Source organism: Phyllostomus hastatus, unplaced genomic scaffold (assembly GCF_019186645.2).
Source record: "Phyllostomus hastatus isolate PE091 unplaced genomic scaffold, TTU_PhHast_1.1 phas_contig_551, whole genome shotgun sequence".
Taxonomy (NCBI): domain Eukaryota; kingdom Metazoa; phylum Chordata; class Mammalia; order Chiroptera; family Phyllostomidae; genus Phyllostomus; species Phyllostomus hastatus.
Genome location: NW_025333909.1, coordinates 4,470,260 through 4,490,842, shown reverse-complemented (window position 1 = coordinate 4,490,842; position 20,583 = coordinate 4,470,260). Strand labels below are relative to the sequence as shown.

The following is a 20,583-nucleotide window of genomic DNA, read 5'->3' as shown; positions in this document are numbered from 1 at the left end:
CTGGAGCCCAGGGAAACACAGGTGCCTGACAGTGCCAGGAAGAGAGCAGGTGGGCAAGTAGTCAAGTGGTGGGCCTGAAATAACCCTGAGGTGAGGGGGCGCTGTTGCACACTCTTGTCACAGGAGCTAGTAGTCCTCTGTGTTCTCTGCTCAGCTGCCAAATAGTCGGTCACACCAGTCAGCTTTTGGACTAACAGATACTGGGCATTGGGTTGGGCCCAAAAGCAATAGGGCTTTGGGGGAAATGAAAGTGGTCTTTGCCATACTAACGGGGTCTCCCAACTGGATGGCTGTCTTCTTGGTCCTGAAAGTTTTCAGTCTCAGAAAATTGTGTACGTGTGATAGGACGTAGGAGGGCGGGCAGGATGAGCGTGAGGGAAAGTGGTAGGAGAGGGAGGTCAGAAAGGACATGGGAGGCAGATGGTGTGTGGCTTTGTAAGTAATTTTAAAGACTTTAGATTTGCAGGATTTTGAGCTGAGAACTGGCATGCTGTTAGTGAAATGTCGCAGGGGTGTCCAACCTTTCGGTGTCTCTGAGACACACTGGAAGAAGAGTTGTCTTGGGCCACACATGAAATACACAAACACTAACAAACACTGAGGAGCAAAAAAGGTTTTAAGTAAATTCATGATTTTGTGCTAGGCTGCATTCACAGCCACCCTGGGCCACATGCGGCCTACAGGTGGCAGGTTGGACATCCCTGGAGGGGGCTGTAGCAGTCAGGGAGGAAGAAGTGAGACCAGGAAGGAAGCTCCTATAGTTATCCAGGTAACAGATGATGGTAGCACAGACCAGGGTGCAGGCAGTGGAGGTGGTGATAAGCAGTTGAATTCTGGATATATTTGACAGATAGAATTGATTCATTGCTGATGACACCTGGTGCCCACAAAAGCATAAGAGTGAGGGATTGGCAAAGCGAGACTAGAGCCAGGGGAGCTGCCCCCACCAAAAGCTGTGGAAGACATGGGGTTTTCTGAAAGACGGCTTTACCAAGAGCATATATGAAAGATGTTGCCCAGAAGTCCAACAAGCTAGAAAAGTTTCCACTGGACATGGATCTGGGAAATCACTGGGGATGTGGCCAAGGCTAGTAGGAGGGTGGCTGAGGGTGTCCATCAGATGGCAGTAGGCGGGTCAAGAGAATGGTCTGTGAGAAAAAAGAGACTATAAGTAGCCTCCTTGTTCCAGAAGTTTGACTACAAAGAGATGGTAGTGAGAGGTAGCCCTGGCCCTGGGGTTTGGGTTTGTTTTTATTTCTTTATTAAAAGATTTTATTTATTTATTTATTTTGAGAGAGGGGAAGGGAAAGAGAAAGAACGGGAGAGAAACATCAATGTGTGGTTGCCTCTTGCACACACCGTACTGGGGACCCAGTCCACAACCCAGGAGTATGCCCTGACTGGGAATCGAACCAGTGACCCCTGGGTTCGAAGCTGGAACTCAATCCTCTGAGACACAACAGCCAGGGCTTAGGTTTGTTTTTAGAAGATGGAAGGATGTGAGCTTGTTTATGTGCCAAGGGGGAAAAATCAATCAAGTTGAAGATACAGGAAGCGAGATAACTGATGGGTGGGAGGCCCTGGATAGGTGTGGGGGACAGGATCCAGAGCCCCTAGAGATGAGTTAGCCTTGGCTGGTAGGAGGAACCAAGCAAGACAAGAGGGAAGGATGGATTGGTGCTCTGGAGTTTGTGGTTATGGGAAGTTAAAAGATGTTTTATCTGAAGAGCTCTGCCTGCTCTAGGAGGTCGACAGCAAAGTCCCCAAAGGAGAGGCAGAGAGGTAGTGGGGGAGGTTCGACGAAGCTTGCTTATATTGGACACAATTTGAAATAGTTACTGCACAGAATGTGCAAGCTGATAAAGGCCTGGCTGGGGTGCCTCCGCAGGAATGTACGGCATTCCTATTCGGTTACATGAGATCCTAACTCCTAGCTATGTGACCTTGAGCAAGTTACATAACCTCTGTGACTCCGTTTTCTTCATCTCAAAATCATGCATGAGTGAAAGAAGGCTACTGAATGAAATGAGTTAGCCCCTGCTTGGTGATTACTGCCCACAATGCCTAGCCCGTAGTAAATGTTCAATGCACATTAACTCTTCAGATTTCTATCATAATTAGTTATTTCAATTTCGTCTATGGTGTTCATTAGCCCAGGTCTGGGAGAGGATGATACCTTGGTGCAAAGTTACTGTGCTACCGGGTAAAGGATGGAAGAGACTGAATGAACAGGGAAGGAAGTGAAGACAGGGGAGGGGGGCAAACGGATAGAAAGCAGAGAATCATGGGGTACCTAAAACACAGAGCATGGCACGGAGCAGGCCTCAACAAATACCTGTGGACTGAAAGAGTGGAAGAGCCTGCGGGGTCAAACTACAGGGTTCTAGGAATGGCACTTCTAGGCAGTAGGCAATTCTGGCTGGGAAGGGGGATGGACCTGCATTTTTAGGCAGGGACAAGGGAGTGGTGATCAAATGGAAGGTAGATGGTGTTGTGAGAGTCAGGAGGTGAAGGAACTAGTGGCGAAGGTACTGGGTGGGGGGGGCCCGGGCTCTGCTTTTCTACTGGGAAGAGGCAGGCAAAGTAGGAGCCAGCAAGTAGACAAGTGTCTGGAAGCCAATGTCTTCTGTGGCTGTGGGTGGACAGAGGTCAGAAGGTAACAGGATGAAGCAGAGCGGTAGTGGGGAAGGTTGTTTACCTGAGTCTTGGTCAAGCAGATGGAAGAACAGAGCTCTCTGGGGCTAGAGAAACAACGAAGCCCCTGTAGATTTTGGAAATAACCAGAAAAGGTAGGGAAAGGGAGAGCTACCTCACATGCCCTGCCCCTCACTCTACACTAGCCCCAGCCTTTTTAGCCCATGCCTGGGACTGCCGCCTCTACCTGACTTGCCATATCATTCAGTAGTGTCAGTTCTCCCACGGGGGCCAGAGCTACAGCCTCCGACAGCTGATGGGACACCACCTCTCTCAGTGAGAGATAGCCCTGCCCACGCACTGCTCAGGCCTGTGAAAAGAAGTCGGGGCTTGCCCCTCCCCCTTCCCCAGTGCTCCTACTCATACATGAGGCAGAACATGGCATGCTGGGAAAAGTCCAGGTCTGAGCAACAAGGAGCCCTGTGTGTTCTAGTCCTGCCTCTACTATCGCCTTACTGTGTGATCTTGGATAAATTCCTTTCCTTCTCTGGACCCTCATTTCCACATCAGCACACAAACTGTTCCATTTACCTTATAAAGTTGTTCTATAAGTCAATGAAATGACGGATGCACAAATAATTCGTAAACAGTCAAATGCTCTCTGCTTGCAAGAGAGTGGTTAGATTAATGCTGCCAGAATAAACCTATGCATGTATGGCCTATTAACCTCTGACAGAGGAGCTAAGATCCACAATGGGAGAAGGAAAATCTCTTTAATAAATAGTGTTGGGCCCTGGCTGGTGTGGCTCAGTGGATTGAGCTCGGGCTGCAAACCAAAGGGTCGCCGGTTTGATTCCCAGTCAGGGCACATGCCTGGGTTGCAGGCCAGGTCCCTAGTGGGGGGCCATGTCAGAAGCAAGCACATATGATGTTTCTCTTCCTCTCTTTCTCCTTCCTTTCCCCTCTTTCTAAAAATAAAAAAATCAAAAATTAAAAATTAAAAATATTTTAATTTTAATATATTAAAATTAAAACAACACACTAATGCTTCTCTTCCTTTCTCCCTCCTTTCCCCTCTCTCAAAATATATAAATAAAATCTTTTAAAAAAGTTTGTGAGTTCAATCCCCTGTTGGGGTGTGTATGGGAGATAACTGATCAAAGTTTGTCTCTCACATTGGTGTTCCCTGCTCTCTCTCTCTCAATTCAATAAATAGATATCAATAAGTAAGTATCCTTGGGTGAAGATTTAAAAAATGGGCAGAGGATCTGAATAGACATTTTTCCCCAAAAAACCCCACAGATGGCTAACAGGTATATGAGAAGGTGTTCAATGTCATTAATCATCAGGGAAATGTAAGTCAAAAGCACAAGGAGACATCACCTCACATCTGTTAAAATGGCAATTATCAAAAAGACAAGAAATAACATGTGCTGGTGAGGATTCCACATCCCCGTGGGGAAACCCCGTTCACTGCTGGTGGGAATGCACACTGGTGTGGCCAGTAGGGAAAATAGTATGCAGATGCCTTGAAAAATTAAAAATAGAACTGCCATCTGATACAGCAATTCCACTTCCAGGTACTCACCTGAAGAAAACGAAAACGCTAACTCGAAAAGATATATACACCCCCACTTTCAGTGAAGGAAGCGTTCTTTATAGTAACCAAGACATGGAAGCAACCTAAGTGTCCATCTATGGATGGATGGATAAAGAAAACGTGCTGTCTGTATACTGTATGTGTAGTCAACCATAAAAAAAAAAAATGAAATCTTGCCACTTGCAACAACATGGATGGACCTTGAGGGCATTGGGCTAAGTGAAGTAAGTCAGAGAAAGAAAAATGAGGTCTAATCTCATTAACGTGGAATCTACAATTTTACCAAACGACTGCATAGGTACAGAGAACAGACTGGTGGTTGCCAGAGGCACGGTGAGGGGGGTGGGTGAAACGGTGAAGAGAGTCAAAAGTTACAAACGTCCTTTTATCAAATGAGTAAGTCGTAGGGATGCAATTTTCAGCGTGGTGACTGTAATTAATACTGTACCGCCTATTTTAAAGTTGCTAAAAGTGTAGATCTTAAAAGTTTTCATCCCAGAAAAAGTTCGTAACCATGTATGGTGACAGATGCTAACTAGACTTATTGTGATCATGTAACAATATACACAAATCTCAAGTGGTTATGTTGTACACCTAAACCTGATATAACGCTGTACGCCAAGTATATGTCATCAGAAAAAAATGTAATGCTGGCAGATTTGCCCCGGGGAATCAAAGGACATGTTCTCCGTACATTCAGCAAGCCATTCTGATGACTGTGCATACTTCATTGCAAGAACTTAAATCTTCAAGTCCAAAAGACCACAGTATGTGGGGCCTTCCCCAGGCGAGTCCCTGGCCTAGTTCTTGTTCAGATACATTGAACTCAAACCAAACTTAACTGGTAACCCAAACTGCCCTGCTTCCCCGCCCCCACTTCTATGTCTTTGCTCTCCGAGTTCCCTCCACTAATACTTTTTCTTTCCTCTGTACTAATTAAAACCCTTTCCATCATTCCACGCCAGATCAAATACCACCTTTTCCATCATACTTTCCTTCAAGATAGCAGCTGAAGGGAGCCCTCTGGTTTCTGAAATGCAACAGACCATTTTGCACTTTCATTCCAGCCTTTGGGGGCCACCTTTCTGAGTAAAGGAACATAATTTTTCCTTTAAAGGAAAGAATGCAGACTGATCAGTGGCATGTGAAGAGCAGAGCTGGCTCCGGGCTGAAGGCAATGACAGGAAGGAAGGGATTAAGGGAAGGAGGGAGGGAGGGAGGGAAGTCAGGAGGAGGAATGGGAGGTGAGGAGGAGACCGAGAGAAGGAGGGACAGCAGGGGGGCCCTAGCTTACCTGCAAGGGTTAAGCTTTGGCTTTCTCGGAAGCTGGTGGCTGTATTGGGGGTTGGGGGGAGACTAGGTTATCATCTGGGACCAACGCCAAGAGGAGAGTAAAGACCGAGGGAGAGATTACACTCCAGGAACAGCGATGTCACCTCTGCCTCATCCTCATGCCTCCTAAGGGAAGGTTGCCTCAGAAGATTCATCATCAGAATTTGAGAGGATCCTTTCCAACCCCTGGCCTGTTGTCTGGATGGGAATGGTTAGGCCGGGGGAGTGGAAGGGACTAAGGCACAAGGCCTTGAAGTTGTCTCTGCCCACCAGCAACACAGGCCACCGGAAATAGAATAGCCGATAACCTGGGCGCTTAATTTGGGGTTTTATTCCGCTCATCTGGGAAATGGAGTTAAGAGTTTCAGCCCTTCCTCTGTGTCTAGAATTTTATATGCTCCTACACCCTCCTCAAGCACACATCCTTTGAAATTCTCAGAGTAGCCACATGCTTTCATGGGCCAACCAGAGAATCTGTGTCCCAGATGCCGCAGTGGGGAGCCACCCTGGCCAGGCCCCATTCAAAGAGTACACTTTCCTGGGGGCCTATAGCAAATGGGGTTGAGTCCTAATCTCCAAGGGACTTGAATAAAGGGCTGGGGGTCGGGTGGGGGGGAAGAGCCAGGAGAACTCACCTGTAAGGAGACATGGGGCTGCCTGCCCTGAAGCCCTCTGGCTGTGCTTCCAGCCCAGTCCTTCAGTTCTCTTTGCTCCCTGCAGATAAACAGTTGCACTGCTCTCTAAAATGCATCAGAATGAAAGTCTGGAAGCTGAGAGGGGCAGGCCACAGAGCTAGATGTCCAGTTCAGCCAGTGGGAGGTAGGGTGAGTGGAGGAGGGAAGAGGGAGGAGAGGCAAGTCAGTTCATGACACCACTGCATGCCTCCCCTCCCTCGTGATAGATTATGCTGTAGGGGGGCTGTCAAGGCAGCTCCCAGAAAGATATAGTGCTTCCTAGGTACAGATTATCTGGGCTCTCCTCTCTCATTCCTTCACCTTGTGCCTCTTTCGCTGCACTTCTACATCCCCACACAGATGTCTTGCGGGAGAAATATGAGAAGGTATTGTGGAAAGTTCAAGAGTTAGCAAAATGAAAGTGCTTGGCTCTGAATTGGTGTAGTTAGCTCTGCAGGTCCTGTTTTCTTCCTTCCCCCGCTTTTCTCCACAGCAGAGGGCACTGACTGATCACTGCAAGTCGTGATTTCTAGGATCCCTCCTCAGTCATCTTCTGGCTGGGTTCCACCAGGGAGAGGCACCGGTGGGAGGGCAGGAAACGTGGAGAAGCCAGAGTATTTCGCCTCCACCTTTTGTGCTTCTGGCGGTGTCTGCTGTGTATATTCATGGCTCCCACTGTTATTACACCTCCCATTCTGCTGTGTGATCCCAGTTTCTGACCCAGTTCACACAGCGTCCTCCCACTGTTCCTCCATTGCGCACCTCCCCATGATCTGCCTTATATTTCAAGAGGACTGACCCCCGCCCTTACGCTGTGTGTCCCAGGCTCTCAAATTAGTTCACTTCCAGTTTCCCCTAATGAGAGAGACATTGGAGGTAGATTGAAGGGCAAGAATGAGGGAAAGGAGCCCTGGCTGGTGTGGCCCAGTGGACTGAGCACCGACCTGCAAGCCAAAAGGTCGCTGGTTTGATTTTCAGTCAGGGCACATGCCTGGGTTGCGGACCAGGTCCCCAGGAGGGGGTGTGTGAGAAGCAATCAACTGATACTTCCTCACATATCAATGTTTCTCTCCATCTCTTCCCCTCTCTCTGAAAAATAAATAAATAAAATCTTTAAAAAAAAGAACGAGGGAAAGGTAAGGGTATTTTTTTTTTCATTTCCTCTGGTTTGGGCAGGATTTCTCTTCTATGGTTCCGCACCTGTGGACAGACCTGTGATCCCACTTTCTATCAGGTGACCCCTGTCCCTGCACTCTGGACATCCTTTCTCCCTCACTCCTTTAGCCAGGGGTAGTGTAGGACTCCCAGTACCACTCACATCTTGGTTACCTTCCTGTCCGGCTCAGAATCTCTGCCTATCACCTATGTAACCAATTTCTTTTCTGCATTAAATTCGGTCATACATATTTGGTAGTTTGCTTTCCCAGTTTGGTCTTGATCACTAAAGGGAATGCAGCCTGTGATTGAAGGTAAGTGAATGGGAGGCTCGCTGGTCACTGGACTCAAAATAATAGGGGACTGGGTGACAGGCCCTGAAAAGGTGCGTGGCGGCAGCCAGAGAAATGGAGGGAGGTACAGGGCTGGGCCGGCTGCTGATATCCTTCCTCGCACTTGAATTCTTTAAGACCTTGCTTTTAGAACAACACAGCTCAAAATGCTCTCGAGGGTTTGGGTAAGCAGGTGTGGACCATTGAGTTAGTTTTCCTATTTTCTCTTTCAATGGCCAGAACTCCCATTCCTGTCAAATGCCAGGCCAACACCATCCTTCCTCACGGCCAGCCACACCACTACCCAGCCCCCGAGCCACACCAGACACAGCAGCCACCAGGGTTTATTTTGTTGATGATTTTATTGTAGAGGATAATACAAGAAAGCAGCTCCGAGTGAGTGGGGGGAGCTCTAGTGCCCTCTACCTACCTGGGCCCCCAAGAGGTTTTTGGGCGTGTCATGGATGTTTGGGTACACTGCAAGATTACAATTTGTGTTGGAGGTAGCTAATCAAAGCAGGGGGGATATCCAGGTGGTCAATGGCTTGTAGCTTTCTGGCCTGGTGCAGAGCTCTGCGGATAACTAAGCGGGCCTGTGACAGTAGTGTTCGTGGAGTGGCTGCGGCAAGGAGAAACAGGTTATGAGAAGAGATCATCAGGGTAATTCTCCCACCCAAGGCCACATTCACCCTGCCCTCACTGCTGCAGCCCTAAATGTCCTCTTCCTTCTAAGAAATGCCCTCCCCCCCATGTCAATGTATGGTACCAATAGGGACACACTGGGGCCTAGAGAGCGCATGCTCAAGGCCATAAGGCAGTCACTGGCAGAGCCAGAACAAGATATCGGGCTACTGCTACCCCTCTACCTCGTGTTAGTGATCTTGTCCCTAATAAGGAATGTGTAACCTCTTCTCCATGGGGCCTCCAGTAGTGGGAGGATGATGGTGCTTTCTGCAATTCATCCCAGAAGGACTGGCTTGGGGGGCATGATCTGGGGATCGGGGACCTGAGACCTTCACACCGGGAAGTGTATAGGACTGGCCCACTTGACACTCACCTCGGGCTCGAAGCAACAACAGGGCGCCTTTATTATTTTTCCAGTTCAGGTCCAGGAGAACAGATGGAAGGTAGATGTTAGCACCAAAATCAATTAAGAGCTGGATGTACTCTGGATCGCAATGGTGGTGGAGGCAGGTTTCGAGGACGGTGCGGGGCTGTGGAACACGAGCTAGTAGGTACTGGTCAATGCAGTTGTAGTCGGGGTCTGCCCCGTAGAGCAAAAGCAAGCGGAAACAGTCAAGGTGCCCATAGACTGCAGCCAAAAACAGGGGGCCAGAAAATGAACTCATGTTCAACACCCAGACTGGTAGTTTAACCTTGACATTTGGGTCTGCACCATGACCTAGGAGCTCCTGCAGGATGGCAACAGCACCATCACGTGCGGCTGTGAGCACGGGAGAGCAGTTGTTGTAGATGCTTCCACTGGGACAGGCGCCAGCTGCCAAAAGCGTGCCCACACAATCCAGATGGCCATGGCTGACGGCAGTGAAAAGTGGTGTCTGTGCCTTGATGTCCAAGCTGTCGACGTCAGCGCCGTGTGCCAGGAGGACCTGCAAACAACTCAGGTGGCCAGAAGCAGCAGCCAAGTGCAAGGGTGTCCCAGGAACACCCCAGCCACTCTTCCTGTTGATGGAACGTTTATAATGCTCCTGGCGCAAAAGCTGGTCCAAGGTGTGGGAGTCGTTTCTGTGCACTGCTTCGCTGAGAGCCTGCTTCTGCTCCATGTCGGTGTCATCCTCCTCCTTGTTGGGCTGCAGGAGGGAGAACATTTTGCTGATGTCCATGAAGTTCATGTTGCCTTATGGGAGCAGAACTATCCTCATCATGAGGAAGAGAAGATGCCAGGTCTGTGGATGACAAAAGAAGGGGAGAGAGACTGAGGGTCCTACATCAAAAGCTTGGTTACCAGCCCTTGCCCTTCCCTGCCCCCATCCTTCACCATCAGGCTCTTCACTCATGGGTCTCCAGCTTGTAACTCCTACTCCATGTTATTTTAAGCCACAGAGACCGCTGCCAAAACAGATCAGGCCTTTTCACAGCTTGGTGCCTTTGAATACGCTGTTCTGTCTGCCCTGCAAACTGCTACATCTGGGAAGCCCTGCCTAATCTCCTCTTCCCCCTGCTCAGGGATTCCCGAAGATCACAAGTCGACTTTAGCTATGAACTTTCACACCACAATTCCACTGGTCTGTGCTTCATTACTGTGTAAAAGCCATAATGAGGACCCCCGTATTCATCTTGTATTCCTCCACTCCCCGCAGGACTTATATCACGGCTGGGGATTTGGGAGATGCATCTTCCTTAGTTCAGAATGTGTAAGCTAATGAGAGGGCCCTGGCCTGGCAGTTTCTAGGCCAACAGAATGGTGCTTTGTGATGTTAAGCTCCCATCCCTGAGCATTCTGACCCCACCTCTTAGCCTTTGAGATGAAGTGCAACCTCTTCACAGCCCCTCATACGTGACCTCCCCTCAGACTCATGCCTCATGCTTCAGGCAACAGAAATGGATGGGAGTGACGTTTACTGATTAAATAAAGAGGTGGCATTACAGAGAACCCACTTCAAGTAAAATGGAGTCGAAGAGAAGGCAGGAAATAGTGAAGGTGTCTGGGGCAAGTCCTCTTCTCTGGAGACAACTGCATTCTGCCTCAAGACTGTTTCAACCCAGGACTCCGTTTGATTAGTGGCACGTCCTTGAAACCCGTGGCTTCCCCATCCCTCTGGGTCAAGCCTTTTCCCACCCTCTCTGCCCCACCTGGCCTATAACCTTGCCTGAACCCTCACCTCACCTCTTCCCACCATCCCCAGACCCTGTGAAATCACCCATGGCACAATGACTCACTCAAGGTAATTCTGACCTTAACAGTCCTGTTTCTAGTGTTTGAAGTCAGTCGCTCACCTCAGTTTGTAGTGTCAGCAGGGTAAGCTGGTAGATTTTCCAGAGCCCGACTCTCCTCACTCTCCCATTACCTGCAACTGTGGCCTCAGAGCCACACACCGCCTTTATTTACTGTCCACCCCTCTCTTTGTTAGCCTGGGACCTCAAGCATACACCTCAAAAACTTTCTGAGTCTCCCTCACCTTTAGACCCCTCCCCACCCGCAAGCATCAATTTCATATATGGTGTTAATATTTACCATATTTTGGACTATAAGACGCACTCCCCCCAGCCCAATTTGGGAGGAATAATGGTTGTTAATGCTGCTGTTGAGTTCTATTTACATTTACATTGGTGAAATATTATGTTATTTATGTTATTAAATATTTTACCACATTTTTAGCTTCAATTTTTTTTCCTACTCTAAAACCTAGGTGCGTCTTATGGTCCAAAAATATGTTACTTATTTTGGGGTGCCATTATAAGAAGAGGATTTTAGAAATAAGGCAGACCTAAGGTGGCAACTTAGCAACCCCAGAGCCTAGCTGAGTAACCTTGGGCAGGACTCGTCCCTTCTTTGGACTCAGTTTCCTTATCTACAAGATGGAAATAATAGCCCCTTGCCTCATGAGCCTGTTAAGGGGAAGAGAGCCACCATATATTAGATCTGTTGCCTGAAGGTGAGCTTCCTCTCTGTGCACCTTCAATCTCCTCACTGGATCCTCCCCCTCAACCATCTTAGGAAACAAAACACTTCTATGGCCCTTTGTCCCACCTCTAGATACCTTTTCCTTCTTCTCTTTCTTCTTTATAAAACATACCCAAAGAGTTGCCTACTGCCTACTTCCCCAGCTCTCATTCCTTCCTCCCCCCTGACGTTACTTATTCTCAATCACACACTGACATACCTTTTTTAAAAAGTCATCCTTGTGGTTAAATCTACTGGCTGCTTCTCAGAACTTTCCTTCTCAGACTTTCCTGGAACATCTGCTCCCATTGATCACTTCCTCTGATATGGTCCTCCCTTGGATTCCTGGTCAACACGCTTTCCTGATTTTTCTCCCCTCTGTTCTCCCTTGCAAGTTATTCCCCTAGTTCTCTCCTTGATCCTCTTCTTTCCAGTCCCGTGGCTGTAGCTCTCATATTTACCAGTTCTCTCTTTAGCAAAAAAGTATATATTCACGGAGTTTCTTCAGGCACTTCAAAGTCAGCAGATCACACCGCCACCAGCAGCAGTATCACAAAACTCGATCCGTATCTCCGTTTCTTACCTTCCACCTGGTCAACCAAACCGAAAGCTCGAGACTTATCTCTCAGTCCTTTTATCTCATCATCATACTCCCATCCAATTGGTCAAGTCCTGTGGATTTTACTCCCCAGAGATCTCTGTAATAGGCTGCTACCCTCAGGCCCATCCCATTGCCAGTGCTTTATGTCGGCCCCCCTCATCTTCTGCCTCAATTGCTATAGTGGTCTCCTAGCTAGTTTCTCATTTCAATATTTTGTCCACATTGTGCCTGAAATGATGATTTAAAAATACAAACCTTATCCATGCCAATCACGTCTTAAATCCCTTCATGGCTTCTCTTTCTTTCAGAGGATAGCCCCGATGCCTTAGTCTGGCTCAGAGGTCCTTCGTGAGCAAATCTTGGCCAATATCTCCAACCTTACTTTCTACTAATCCTGTACTTACACCCCAACATTCGGCGATAAGAGAAATGATGACCCTTCATGAATATACCTCCTTCTTCATGCATTTTCTTCTGAGGGGTTACTTCCTTCGGGGTCTGTGCTTTTCTAGCACTATAGGAGTCATCGCACTGTATTAAGTGCTTCTATATGGGTCTGTTTTGCTCCAGCGAAGACAAAAGGCCATGAGGTAGTGGCAAAACATGCTCTGGCATTCTGCTTCAATCCCAGATCGACCACTTAGTAGCTGTGTGACCTAGGGCAGATCGCTTAATCGCCCTGTGCCCATTTTTTCATCTGTACAGAGAAGATGATAGTAGTACCTGCCTCAGAGGGTGATTGTTAGGATTAAGTGAATTAATACACATTAAGTGTTTAGAATGGCACCTGGAGTACTCAGTAACTGTTTTTAATGTGATGTTATCCACGTTTACTCCCCATCCCGTTTTTCTATTGCGACCTGAACAAATGAACACATAACCTTCCCACTCCTTGTCTCTAGATTTACATTGCAGCTCCCAGAAGCCTCAGCTGTGAGGGCCATGCTGAATTCCATGGGCTTCATTCATGGAAGGTTGCTTTACAAATCATTTCTTCGGACCGAAAGCAAGGACTCCCTACTTACTATTTTTTTGTGTGGGGGGCAGAAGTTGTGTCCAGGGAGATAAAAGCAGGGGATGTGCAGGGAAATGCCAGAAGTCTCACCAAGATCATACCCCACAGCAGGGTCCATCTAATGAGCCTCCAGAGGGAAATCAAGCCCTGGTCCCCAGATGGCTTGGGCACTTTAGTGGATTGTGCCTTATTAGATAAGAAAATCTACTCTACTTGTCTAACTTCACCTTGTTGTGGTTTACTCACCAATAGTTATTATGTGACCATGGTATATACAAGGATCCCCTTCCTGATTCTCAAACTGCTGGGGTTTTAAGTGTGTGTGTGTGTGTGTGTGTGTGTGTGTGTGTGTGTGTAAAAGAGAGACATTGGCCCCTGTGGCAATCTTTGGTCCCAGTTGAGAATGGTTTTTAACACATAAAATAAAATTAAATAAAATAAGGTAGAATACATAGGTTTAAAGCAAATAAGTTATATTGAGAGACAGCTATTAAATACTTAAAAGATTATATGATATAGTAACAAATGTTCCTCATTAACACATTACATAACAAGATCTAGTAATTTCCACATTGATGATGAGCATAAATGGCAATTCCAGAAATCTGCCATGACCATAATATGATATGAAATGTCTGTTACTTCTTCTGGTGACCAAGTTACATAAACTAGTAATGCTGCCATCACTTGCTGCCTGCATTCATCCTTGCAAAAAATGGTGAATTTCTAGTTACAAATTAGGGGGATAAAAGGTCCCATCTATATTTTTGTACCCTTGGAAGTCTGTCTAAAGCCCTCCTGAGGGTCTATGAATCTAGGTTAAGAGCTCCTAGTGGAGAGTGGCTGGTTTCTGTGGGCCCCAGGAGAGTCCCCAGGCATTAGTAGACCATTTCTTAGACTCGCCTTTCCCACATCCTGAGGAGCTCTGTCTGCCCTTCTGCCCTGAGACCACCCTGCTTTGGACACACACACACACACACACACACACACACACACACACACACACCACAAGGACATAAAGACAAATCTCAACACTCTGAATTGTATAAGGTTCATTTATCTCAAGAAGTAGGTCCATTTGGACCCCAAAGCCTAGGTAGACACAGCAGGAAGCTGTCATTGTATCCCTCTTTCCCCCTGTAGGTAGACTTACCTACAGACCTCCCAAGTGCCCCCAGAAACCCGATGCAATGGGAACAACCCATGGGCCTGAAGGCTCACTACTCCATGGCAGTGTTGTGGGGTCCTAGGCTACAGGTACTCACCAGGCTTCTGCCTTAGGCTGCACTGCCCAGGGTTGCCACTGTTCCCACCTCTCTGTGAAGCACTGGGCCCTGGTGGTTTGTCCTTGGGGAGCCCCTGCTGCCCCAACACTGGGGCAGGAGAGACTCTCAGTTCCCACTGTTAGCACTGCCTGAAGGCTAGGCGTCAGCCCCTGGGCTGAATAGGTCCATAGGGCTAATTTTAGGTTGCCCTCCACCCCCCTCCCAGGGCCGTGTTATCTTACTAGTGCCATTCTGGGAGTGATCTCAGCCAGAGGAGGGGGGCCATCTATGGGGAAGTCCTGGAAGGACTGACTGACAAATAGACAGGTGCCTGGTGAGGTCAGGGCTCATGCTCCCAATGGGTCCCTGTGTACCCCTGTCCACCATTCAAATGGACTACACAGCTAGACCTCTGAGCTTCCTTCCTCTAGACCACAGCTTCCTTTGGTCAGGGGCCTCTTTTTTTCCTCCCTAACGTAGCCTCTCTGGATTTCCTTTTCCTTTCTTGAAGGTCCATCAAGACATCGCCCCCTCTCCTCTCCCTGCCTCCACTCCCAAGACTGAGGAGGGTAGTGGGAAGCAGAGACCTCCATACTGGAATGTGTACCACCAAGGTTTTCTGATCACGTATAAAGGCCTCCTGAGTCCACTCACCCACCAGGCTCAGCCTTAAGAAAATGCCCATAGCCTCCCCACTCTTCTCACACCTAAGGCATCAAACCACATCAAAATGATTTGTGCAAATGACACTTTTTTCCCAGAAGTAAGAAGTCAAATTATAACTAAAAACATCTGATGATTTAAGCTATATAAGCCAAGGACCAAATTGTGGAAAGAGAAGGATCAGAGAAGATACAATGCAAAATCATTTTACTGCTTTAAAATGAAAAGAATAAGGCAACTGTCAAAAAAAAGGTAAATTAAGAAATGGTTCCTGCCTGGCTGGTGTAGCTCAGTGGATTGAGCATGGGCTGCGAACCAAAGTGTCACAGGTTCGATTCCCAGTCAGGGCACATGCCTGGGTTGCAGGCCATGGCCCCCAGCAACCGCACATTGATGTTTCTCTCTCTATTTCTCTCTCCCTTCCCTCTCTAAAAATAAATAAATAAAATCTTAAAAAAAAGAAAACAGAAATGGTTCCTTCTTATAAATGGGAGAAACTCAAAATAAGCTAGTTCTTTAAAAATACAGAATTTAACAAGTTACTAACAAGAAATAAGTAAAAAGGACATATTTACATATAAAAAAAGGACAGCCAAAATGATTTACTGTTTTTCCTCTAAAGAGGAAGACTGTTTTGTGTCCACAGTTTAGCTATGTCTGGGTATGAAATCAAGGAGCTATACTGGCTCTTCTGCACTACTTCTGACCGTTAAGTTAAAAGGCACCTCTTTTGCACAGAGAAAAGTAACTAATGAGGCGAGCCTTTAGAAAGGTGTTTACAACTGGATGTGGAAGTACAGAGATGGCTCTTTCACTAAGACATCTCATTTTTTTAATGTAAACCAGCCACAGGGTATTTGAATAGACACCTTGGGCGAGAACCCGGATTCTGTTGGCAACGGGATTCTGAAAATGCTGACGATAGACACTGCATGACCCAAACTGCCAGAGGCCTACCATCCTTCAGCATGTGAAAGTGGATAAACCATGACTGAATATCCACTATGAAAATGCACAGCGAGTGTCATCAATCCCAAGGGGAAAATCAGGAGTTTAAACAAAAAGAAACACATCCTGTACCCAAGGAGTACTTAGGCTTGCTAGAAGAATGGACTTCTTTGAAAAGTGCACATTAGCACAAAGTGATATACCGGCCAAATTATAAAAGTTGTGCCAACTGTATCTAAAAATCCACAAACTTGATGTGATGTCTAGAGAAGCAAAACCACTGGTTTTTATGAAAAACCTAAGAGCAGGCCTGTTTCAGGAAAACTCGGATGGGCACACAGGCCATGTGTAAGCTAGGATCTAAAGCACTGACTCCTTGTCTCCTGAAAGAGACAATTGAAGAGGAGACTCCTGAATTGTCTCCTGAACTGATGTTGAGAATGCTAATAATCTGTGTTACTCCTTCAGGCCCCACAAATTTGGAATCGATCATTTTAGAATGTAGCAGATTCAAGTTTACCTATGGACTATACGAAAAGAGGAGTTGGCTAAGTGAATATTATAAAACCCAGCTGGGGTGTGGGTTGGACAAAGCAAGTGTAATTTAAGAAAACTATTTCCTTGTATGTTCTAAACTATCAAGGACTCATGCACCCATGTTAACAGTTAAGGAACATTCTGATTTATTTCTCAGACAAATGTCAGGGTCTTTATTGGCAATAACAATAGCTTACATCCTATGAGTAAACATACACAAAAGTGAAATTTTCTTTTAAACCACTCTGTAATTCAGTTATCTGTTACACACTGTCTCTCCAGCCCCTCCCTCAGCAGGATCTTAATTCACCACTATGACAACATTCCCACTTGGTTCTCATGCTACAGCAGTGAGGGGGGAAAAGTAGGGAAGGAAAAATGGAATAATGGAATCAGTCTAATATCTCAGTTCAAAGGCAACATCTCTAAAGTTAAATCTCATTCTAGAACAATAACATATTCTCTCTTGCCTACATTCCAGGCCAGCTTGACACGCATATATACTGGTTGCTGAATTAGTAAACACCCTAAATCCCCTTCTAGATTCTTAAGTGGGAGGAGGGGTGCCCAGGCCCTGCCCATGTAAACCAATTAGAAAAGCAGCATAACGTTCTTTGGCACAAGGATTATTGTGGGTGCTACAGGTGCACCCAGCACAGAAGCAGATAAGTAGCTTACTGTTGCTGGGAGCAGTCTGCCTCCTCGCTGCTAGCCTTGGAGATGCCTATGGCCTCAGAGGCACCCATGGCCTCAGAAATGCCTGGGTCTCCAGAGAAGCCCACATTCTCAGAAATGCTTATGGCCCTAAAGCTGCTTATAATCTCAAATTGTTCATACGGGCAGTCGCCACACTGGCATTTTGCTTGATCCTTCTGAGCTTGGAGGCCTCCTTCCCTGGACAAAGCATGCAGGTCTCCCATAAAATCAAGAGGATTGGTCAAAGGACTTTCCGGATGCTGAGATAATAAATCCCCAAAGTGACAGCTGGTAAAGAGTTCTTCTGGTGGCTCATCGAGAGCTTTCAATTTCTGTTATGGGAGCAAGGAATGGTTGAAAAGAATTATAAACAGGAGAAAAACTAGGAAAATATCACATAGACCTGCAGGGGTCCTGCCTACTGTTACTTATATGTTATCAAATGACCTTCTGTCCCCCCACATTACCCTTAATCATTTTTCTTCATCATTTGACATAGCGCTTTAAAAGCCCAACCATTAAAAGATCCTCAAGGGTCTTATATCTTTATAAAAGTACTTTTTTCTAATAAGTGCGATTTTATTACCGGGAGCAAGAGGGCAAGGGGGAGGCTCCTTAACATTTGTTGAATGATTTTATGTGCCGGAAACTTTACATAAAGTATTTTCTTTTATACTCATAAGAATCCTACTAATTAGGTATTAGCTGTATGTTACAGATGAGAAAACTGAAGCTCAGAAAATACAAGTTAGTCACCCAAATTCACACATTTAAGAAGTGGTAGGGCTGGGATGTGACTATTATTTCCTTTTTAATGCCAAAATCTATAATCTGTCTATAACCTGTCAACTACTTCATGCTACCTCCCATGGATATTTTCACTTTCAGGGACAACACAATGATTCAATGATACTTAACTTTCTGGCGGTCATAGACCCTTTTGAAAATCTGAAGAAAATAATGGACCTACCTTCTTCTCAGAAAACTGCATGCACGCACATATGTGAGCATGAGACAGCAATATATACAGATACATACACAGATTTTAGATATAATTTCAGGGGTGTCACAGATGCCCCAAAGGCATCTGTGGACACTTGTGGGTTCATGGACTCCAGTTAAGAGCTCCTGCCTTGGAGAACAGGCATTTTCATTTTTTTCCAGGTACCATGAAATCAGTCAATCGATCAATCTGTCTCTGTCTCCTGTCTTGTACATGCACACACACACACACACACACACACACACACACACACACACACACAGTGGTAACCACTGGAGGGTAGATAGCTGGGGAAGTTTTTAAAATATTTCTTCATTTTGTATGCTTTTGTATTCTGCATATTCTAACTTTGCACATTAATTACCTTTAAAAATTTTCCACAGGGAAAATTGCCCTGACCAGTGTGGCTCACTTGGCTGGGTGTTGTCCTACAAAATGAAAGGTCACTGGTTTAATTCCCAGTTGGGTTACATGCCTGGGTTGCAGGTTCAATCCCAGGTCGGGGTGCCTTCAAAAGGCAACCGACTGATGTCTCTCTCTTATGTTGATGTTTCTCTCCCTCTGTTTCTCCCTCCCTCCCTCTCTCTAAAAATGAATAAAATTTTTCAAAAACTAAAAAATAAAATTTGGACAGGTTTATTTGGGTAATAATATTAGGGGCCACTTCTTTCTTCTGTACATTAAAACATGATGTTTACAATTATGTATATATTTTTTAAAGCCTTACTTAATTTTTTACTTTATAATCAGAGAATGATCTGATTCTATCTAGAATGAATAATCTGATTCTCTCAGGAATCAGGTAGCAATAAGTTACATGGCTGAGTCTAGAAATTACCTACCTGATCTGGAGGCCTTGTTGCTAACAGCTAAAAGACAAGGCAGGAGACCCTAGGAAAGTTTTCCTACTTCTCAGTTCTGCCTAGGACTTGGTCTTCCCAGGACTTGCTTGCTTCCCTTGTTTCCTATAATTTTAAGGCATGTTTCAATTTTCCTTATTTTTTATTTTTATAGTTTATTTAGTGATTTTAGACAAAGGAGGGGAGAGAGAGACAGAGATAGAGATAGATAGATATCTGTTGTTCCACGTAGTTATGCATTCACTTGTTGACTCTTATATGTGCCCTGACTGGGAATTGAACCTGCAACCTTGGCATATCAGGACAATGCTCTAATTAACCGAGCTAACTGACCAGGACCTCCTCTTCTTGTTTTAAAAATCCTCACCCAAGGACATATATATTGATTTTAGTGAGAAAGGAAGGGAGAGAGAGAGGGAGAGATAGATACACACACAGAAAGAGAAACATTGATCAGTTTCCTCCTATACATGCCCTGACTGGAGACTGAACCCACAGCCTAGGTATGAACCCTGACCAGGGATTGAACCTGCAACCATTTGGTATACAGGATGATGTTCCAACCAATTGAGCCACCCAGCCAGGGTATCTCTATTTTAAAAAAAATGGAAAAAAGTAACTAACTATTGCTTCCCAAGAGGACATTCAAAAGTTTGAGATCTGATGTAATCACAATACATTTATTTTCCAATAAAAGGTATTTGTTTACTTAAGGGAGAGGAAAAGCTATGCCTTAATCTGGCTTAAAGTGGGTTCACTCCCAGTTCCTAAATAGCACACCCTTTCTAAGAATTCTTTTCTAAGAAGTACTCCTCCCCCTCCTTCAAACACACTGTTAAGGACCACTAGATTCTAGAAGCAGCTCAACATTTTTCATATTTTGAAAGAAAATCTTAACTTGTCTAATCCATAATTAAAAACAAGTGTCTGATTTTGGTTTTGCTGGTATTACAGTGCAAAATGAACACACATAGCATGAGCACTCAATGAACAATTTGCAATCTATGTGGGGAGAAAATGAGAATTTTTATAAGATTTTCCTAATTTAAAATAGAACAATTCCATTGTTCTTACCAGTATATTCAAGATGTTATATTTATTCTCTTGATAGATAATAAACAACAGTATGACTTCCCTGTTGTTCCTTCTTGTTTCTCCTAGTAATTACATCCAAATTAAAAAGGGAACCAATCCATTGTTTAACTAGCTAAGCGTGATATCTACCACATTGTATGGGAAGTAAGAAAAAGAGTTGTGCCTCAGACTCTGTATACCCAGGACATCTGGAAGCCAGAAAGTATAACAAGCCAGCCAGGCACCTTTTCACAAGTACCAATTCAACTCCAAGTGGCCTGGGCCTACACAGAATGGGAAAGAGGGGCTCATTTTAAGGCTTTTTCCAGAACCATTTCTAGTTTGTGGACATCTACCTGCAGCATTTTCTGCTTCTCAATTTCCAGGAGGCTCTCTATCATACTTTGCTGGGGATGTAGCGCTTTGTCAAAGCGATTATACATTCCACACCAGAACCTTGAATAAATAAAAAGAAAAAAGTGCATTAGTTTAGCTGGAGAAATAGATTACTATTTTTCCTTATGTCAAGAAAATATAACCCTGGTAGGTGGGCAGATCTCAAAAATAAG

The 20,583-nt window shown here is 45.6% G+C and overlaps 2 protein-coding genes across 3 annotated transcripts in view; both read right to left on the bottom strand.

Annotated features, from left to right (window-relative positions):
- Positions 1–8,070: 8,070 nt before the first annotated feature.
- Positions 8,071–14,394, bottom strand: ASB12 (ankyrin repeat and SOCS box containing 12). 2 transcript variants are annotated; one of them, XM_045847459.1, is made up of 4 exons: positions 14,234–14,394; positions 11,573–11,942; positions 8,785–9,634; positions 8,071–8,346 (listed from the first exon to the last, which is right to left on the bottom strand). In XM_045847459.1, exons 3-4 carry the CDS (start codon positions 9,578–9,580, stop codon positions 8,213–8,215), a joined length of 930 nt encoding a protein of 309 aa, XP_045703415.1. In that variant the 5' UTR covers positions 9,581–9,634; positions 11,573–11,942; positions 14,234–14,394; the 3' UTR covers positions 8,071–8,212. The 2 variants fall into 2 exon arrangements, with proteins under 2 accessions (XP_045703415.1, XP_045703414.1); XM_045847458.1 differs by lacking the exon at positions 11,573–11,942.
- A 2,661-nt stretch (positions 14,395–17,055) lies between these two features.
- MTMR8 (myotubularin related protein 8) overlaps positions 17,056–20,583 on the bottom strand; it is a 60,560-nt gene continuing 57,032 nt past the window's right edge. Inside the window, exons 14-15 of the mRNA XM_045847380.1 lie at positions 20,347–20,470; positions 17,056–17,409 (exon numbers count right to left, since the gene is read on the bottom strand). Coding sequence (XP_045703336.1) covers positions 17,056–17,409; positions 20,347–20,470 — 478 coding nt within the window. The remainder of the gene's footprint in view (positions 17,410–20,346; positions 20,471–20,583) is intronic.

Bases quoted from the DNA above. Each gene is read 5' to 3' on its own strand.
- ASB12 (XM_045847459.1), bottom strand. From the start codon at position 9,580: ATGAACTTCATGGACATCAGCAAAATGTTCTCCCTCCTGCAGCCCAAC. The intron at 8,347-8,784 runs GTGAGTGTCAAG...TCCTTGCCGCAG, and splicing joins GTTGTTGCTTCGAGCCCGAG to CCACTCCACGAACACTACTG.